At 37.4% G+C, this 5711-nt stretch overlaps 1 protein-coding gene across 4 annotated transcripts; it reads left to right on the top strand.

The window, feature by feature from the left end:
* Window positions 1-1573: 1573 nt before the first annotated feature.
* LOC138710894 (uncharacterized) lies at window positions 1574-5387 on the top strand. Of its 4 annotated transcripts, none has more exons than XM_069842081.1 (6): window positions 1574-1886; window positions 2498-2792; window positions 2908-3063; window positions 3191-3268; window positions 4157-4225; window positions 4402-5387. In XM_069842081.1, the coding sequence occupies exons 3-6, from the start codon at window positions 2967-2969 to the stop codon at window positions 4530-4532; spliced, it is 375 nt and encodes a 124-aa protein (XP_069698182.1). In that variant the 5' UTR covers window positions 1574-1886; window positions 2498-2792; window positions 2908-2966; the 3' UTR covers window positions 4533-5387. The 4 variants fall into 4 exon arrangements, with proteins under 4 accessions (XP_069698182.1, XP_069698181.1, XP_069698183.1 ...); XM_069842080.1 differs by having other exon boundaries at window positions 2498-2831; XM_069842079.1 differs by having other exon boundaries at window positions 1576-1886; window positions 2498-2828.
* The last annotated feature ends 324 nt before the right edge of the window (window positions 5388-5711 follow it).

Raw genomic sequence — 5711 nt, 5'->3', positions numbered from 1 at the left:
TGCTTTGAAAAATTTCCGTGAGGAGAACGAAGAAACTCTCCGATAAATTGCTGAAATCAATGAAGAATTTGTAAAGCATTTGGAGAATATGCGCCACACTGTAGAGCAGTATTTTCCAGAACAGGAAAGTGAAAACAATTCTCAAAACTTATGAGTCAAAAATCCATTTGATATCAAAGAAAAAACCTTCTTCCCTCGCTTCTGAAGGATATAAAGCATTATTGGAAGTGACATCTGATTCATCCCTGCAACCTCGGTTTAAGAATCTCCCTGTGGTGGATTTTTAGCACAGTCTCAGAAGAGAATACCCAGTTTTATCAAAGAAAGCTATCACAATTCTACTTCCAATTGTAAGCACTTACCTATGTGAAACTAGATGTTCAGTGTATACGTCTATCAAAACTAAATACCGAACCAGACTGGATGCAGAACTGGAAATGAGACTTTGCTTTCCAACATTAAACCCGGTATTAAAGAAATATGCAGGCGTAAACAACAAAAACACTCGTCTCTCTGGACTATTTCAAATAGGTGTTTTTTTTTCTGAAAAAAAAAATAAGTTCCTGAATTTTAGTGTGAATTTCAAAACAGTGTTAACAATGCAAGTGGACTTAATTTCATTTATACTTGTTATATATTTACTGACAAAAAACGTGTTTAATGTTAGTGGTAAAACTAAGCCAGGATTACTAATCTTTGTAATAACAGCAAATATAGTTCAACAATATCATTTATAATTTTTAAATATGTATAATATGGGACATCAATAAAATTGTGTAATGTTAGTGGTAAAAATACATTGTATATATATATATATATATATATATATATATATATATATATATTCACTAATATTTCACTAGGTTCCACAGTACTATTTTAGCTTTAAAAGGGTTCCATAGGAATATTGTGACAGCGACGTGAGATTCGAACTCACGACCAGCGTCCCGCAAGAGAGAAGATCGCGCGGAGCACTTTGGGATGGCACGCGGCGGAGAGGGGAAAGGGCCAACGCGGCGAGAGAGTGCGCGCGCATCTGGTGCTGGTAGAGAGGAGACGGCTCTGGATTTTTCTGGAGTGCCATCTCTAGAGACGCGTGGAACTTTCGAGGCTACGTCGCTGTGGTTATAAATTAAGGACGAGAAAGGAACGACAGCAGTTTTTCAGTTTTCAGTTATTCAGTCAGTGAGAAAGCCAGAGCAAGGAAGCCAGTCTTGTGTACCGGAGTTCGACTCGAGTGTGCGTCCGCAACTGCGTCAGCAGCCGAAGGCCTGAGTTCGAGTGCAGTGGACCGCAGTTGGGGGGACCTGAGTTCGAGTGCAGTGGACCGCAGTTGGAGGGACCCGAGTTCGAGTACAGTGAACTGTCTCTGAAGGTCTGTGGTTCGAGATACTGTGAACTCGAGTGACTGAGATAGAAGAACTGTGAACTGAGAACTGGTAGTTCTGATTTGTAAATAGTGCTTTGTAAATATTAGTTAAGATTAACAGTTCATTGTTGTTCGTACTAGTCCAAGTAAATTGTCATTGTCATCAGTGGAGTGCTATAACGAATACTGTGTTGAGTGAAGATCCAATTCATGGATAAATATATAATAGGATGCGAAACTGCGGACAGCACGATCTAGAAGCGGTATTCTGAAATAAGGTGATCAGCGCCCGACGTCGTAGGTGGTAAATCATAGAACTACGTGAGGACCAGCGTTCTCCACTCTCCGATACGAAGTAGTCAGAACGTTGGCCGATGACCAGCCAACAGCGTTATGAAGGCAAGATGGATTCCAGAAAAATGCAAAAGATTCGAGGAAGATGCTCAGCGCCTGGATGCAAGACTGTTAATACTGTGGGAGGGAAGCATTTTTTCTATTTTCCTCAGGAACCTATGAGGTAAGCTTTAGTATTATTATTGTGTCCTGTGTAGCCTAAACCTTACACTTGAAAACAATGTACTTTTTGGTGAAGTAGGTTAGACGAGCTGTGCATTGCTTTCTGCTAGTTTATTTAGGATTATAGTAGGAGTATAAATGTAGATGGTTCCGAAATTCAGTCAAACTGTAACGAAATGTGAAATATTGACGAAAAAGAGCAAGAAGGCTGAAAATGAAACCTCGTAAACCTGAATTGTAGCATTAGGCCACATGGCTGCAAACTAAAACCACGTGGTTTTTAGTATAAACATCTCACAGTTATGGAAAATAAAATTATGCCTTCTTTGATGTAGTTAGCCATTCTGGAGAAATTCTCAATCATGTGTAGTAATAATAATAATAATAATAATAATAAGCTTAGGCCTAATATTTAATTTAGTTTTACCCAATATCTGTTGCTGCTACCAGTTTTCCTATGGTCACTCACCACCTAGTGATGCGCATTAGACATCTCTTAAAATAACACAAATGCAGCAGATAACTTATTATTTTTTTCCCCAATTTTTGCATGATTTCTATTCAATATTTCTTCTACTTTATCTCATTAGTAATTGTAATCCATTGCTTTAGGTGTTGGAAGTGGCTCCGATTTTGTGGGCTAGAGGACCGGTATCGAGTTGCCGCACATGCCACACACACAGGTTGAGAATCTGCATGGACCACTTCATTGAGTCTGACTATTATAGCTCTTCACAAAAAGTGATACTTAAGCAAACTGCAGTGCCCACCGTTCATGCTAATGGATTAGTGGTGCCATCAAACCCTAAAATCCGGAGCCCACCATCTAGCCCAGTTATGCCTCGAGCGACCTTATCACCGGGGTCTACCCCAACTTTCAGGCATCACAAGACTTTGCGGACGTATGGTAGGAGGGCGAAGATTGATTCTGCAGCTGCTGAAGGTAGTTAGTACACTAGCAATGTTTTTATGTCATTCATGTTTAAAATTTCCGATTTCATTACTCTTTTCTTTATTTTCAGGTACGCGTAGTCTCATAGGTTTACAAGCTGCAACTGAGTAGGCTGCAGGCTTGGCAGCTATGCCTCAAACAATTCCTGCTCCTATGAGTACTCCAGCTTCAAAGATTACTGCTTCGACGGCATATGCCGGGATGAATAAAGATGCATGCCAACAAGGTAATTATTCCACTTAGTCAAGTTTATGGATTTCAAGGAATGCCTTAGTTTCTCATCAGCTGTTCTTACATTACATGTTTCAAAATACATAATTAATTATGTTTCGTTTTTTTTGTGATTATTACAGGGAACAGTATGATTGGTGAACAGCTGAGGGGCTATCAGCAACCATCGCTCCTATTCAATGTGGTTCCCACAGCTGAAGGTAAACGATATTGTCTTGTGAGCCTGATAACATGCTAGTAATCATTTAAGTTAATTGCCCCCTGCCATATGTCTGCAGTTTTCATACTTCATTCTTTTACAGTAGCGAATAATAACAAATCCTCTTAACTACAGGGCAGGGTGTTTATCTTGTTATATATAGATCGTCCAGTTCAAAAGTGCGACAACTCAAAAATTGCCATTTTTTAGTTATTTATACTACTGAAAGCCCCTTTCCGAGCTCTTTCCGATTCAATATTGAGATAAGTCATATTTACAACCAAAAAGAATAAAAACGAAATAAACTGCTTTAGAAGTAATTATAACTATGGACTTTATTAATTCATTATTACTACATTTCGAAATCTATTAATAATGAACTGGAAGATCGTGATATACTCGTCCTGAATACTGACTCAGTTCTAATTGTCGTGGTTATGAACCACAAATCTGTCGCTTTTTAGGGGATTTATTTGAAACTTTCAACTGAAGACATCTCAAAACTTGTTTTTTTGAGTTGTCGCACTTTTGAACCAGACGATCGATATTGCAACTGATATCCTGACAAGTCTCCCTGGCACACGAAGTACACTATCATTCCCTCTTACTGGCTCCTCTTTAATATCCCAACACCTCTGCTGATTATCCCTTTCTGTTAGTGTCAGTTGTCCTCTATGGCCCAGCCTATTAGCAAAAAAATATTTTATATTACATTACAACGAACAATTCAGATTAACACAATCAAATTTGTTGCAGCATTAAACTTTTGGATTGTTACTATTACTTAACATTTATATGAGTTATAATTTGTACAGTTAAGAGCAGTTTGAAATGAATGGAGCACAAAGTCTGTTCAATTCTTGCTTCAATTTATCATTTATTTCCTTAGATACTGACATGAATACATCCAAGATGGAACAGTTTCCTTCAGCTTCAGCTACACCTCCTTCCAAACTTGGTAAATATTGATCACATTTTTATGTATTGTCAATTTTGTAGTATGTTATATAGCCTATCCATAGCTTGCTTGTCTATATTAACTCAACAAGGCTAGAGGTGTTGTCACGTTTCATTTTTTATTTAAAATAGTTCCCAGCAATTAGATTAATCTGAAGTTAATTTCGTAATCTTTAGGTCCTGGTGTTGCAAAACGAAAACTTTTCTCGAGTCCTCACTTCTCATCTTCACCCAGGAGCAACAAACTAAAAATGGCAGCTCTGAAAGCAAAGGTGAAGAGACTGGAGAAAAAATTGAAGTGTCTTTAAAGTAGTGTAAATAGCTCATATTGTGTGTAACAAAAAGGTATAATATCATATTGGTGGAAAGTTCATAGCTTTTTTTATTATTTTTTTAAATTTTTATTTATTTATTTTTTTTTGCCCCAGAAAAAAATGTTTTTAGCAAATGTTAAATATATTGTGTAATTGTAGGGAGCAAAGTTACAGTATGTGGTACATGTGTGTGTATGTAAGAGAGATATTTGACTTTGGAAGTTGGGGGTTAACATACCTTCAGTTCACCTAGTAAACTTTTTTGCCCAACATAATGCAAGTAAGTGATGCAGCTCATGTATTTCACTCTGACCCTCAGTACATACAACATTTTGGTATACGTTACCGTTATGTGTATGCCAAACAACAATGTCTAAGAACCTTAGATGTGATCCTAGAAAAGTGTTCTAAAATGTGTTGCAAAATAGTAGATAGTAATATGACAGTTTCAATTATCAAACATTTTTTTGTAGTATCTGAAATCCGATTAATGTAATATGTATCTAGTCAGCGATGTATGCAACGGAGGGGAGAAAGGAATTGGCCACTCTTACTCATTACCTCCTGCTCTGATTGTCCCATGAGTGTTACTTGTAGGGTCCAAACCTGTTTTTGGACAGTTGACTAACCAATAGTTGATGGGTCCAGGCAGACAAGGGGACAAACCATAAATTTCGATACGTAGGATATCTCATTGGAATGTGAAGAAATATGTTCTGACTAAACTATATGACAACACATTATTCAAATGGTATCATTTACATCTGTAAACGAGCACAGATGGCAGAGCATTCCAAAATATAAATATATAGATGTGGCTTTTTCTCTTATTCGACTGGGCCCCAAAATTTCAATTATTCAATTTGTTGTATAGACTTTACCAATGTACTGCACACTAAATATGTAAGTGTATCTGTGTGTATAGGATTACCAGATGTTCTGCATTTCGCTTGACATGGACTGCATCCTGCCAGGGTTCGTAAAAATCAGAAATTGTCCTGCTTTTCTTTCTTGCCAATTCCCAATGGACAAAAGAGAGTAACTATTGAGTTGGGGTCCATTAGAGGAATTATGTGTGTAAAATCCTTGCTCAAACAAGTCGAGTCACCAGAGAAGTATTAACAATCCGAAAATTAAATAAGGTAAAAGCTAATTTAGAATCCGTATACTTCA

This window comes from Periplaneta americana, chromosome 12 (assembly GCF_040183065.1).
Source record: "Periplaneta americana isolate PAMFEO1 chromosome 12, P.americana_PAMFEO1_priV1, whole genome shotgun sequence".
Taxonomy (NCBI): Eukaryota; Metazoa; Arthropoda; class Insecta; order Blattodea; family Blattidae; genus Periplaneta; species Periplaneta americana.
The sequence above is the reverse complement of the archived record's forward strand: the minus strand, read 5'-3'. Positions and strand labels throughout refer to the sequence as shown.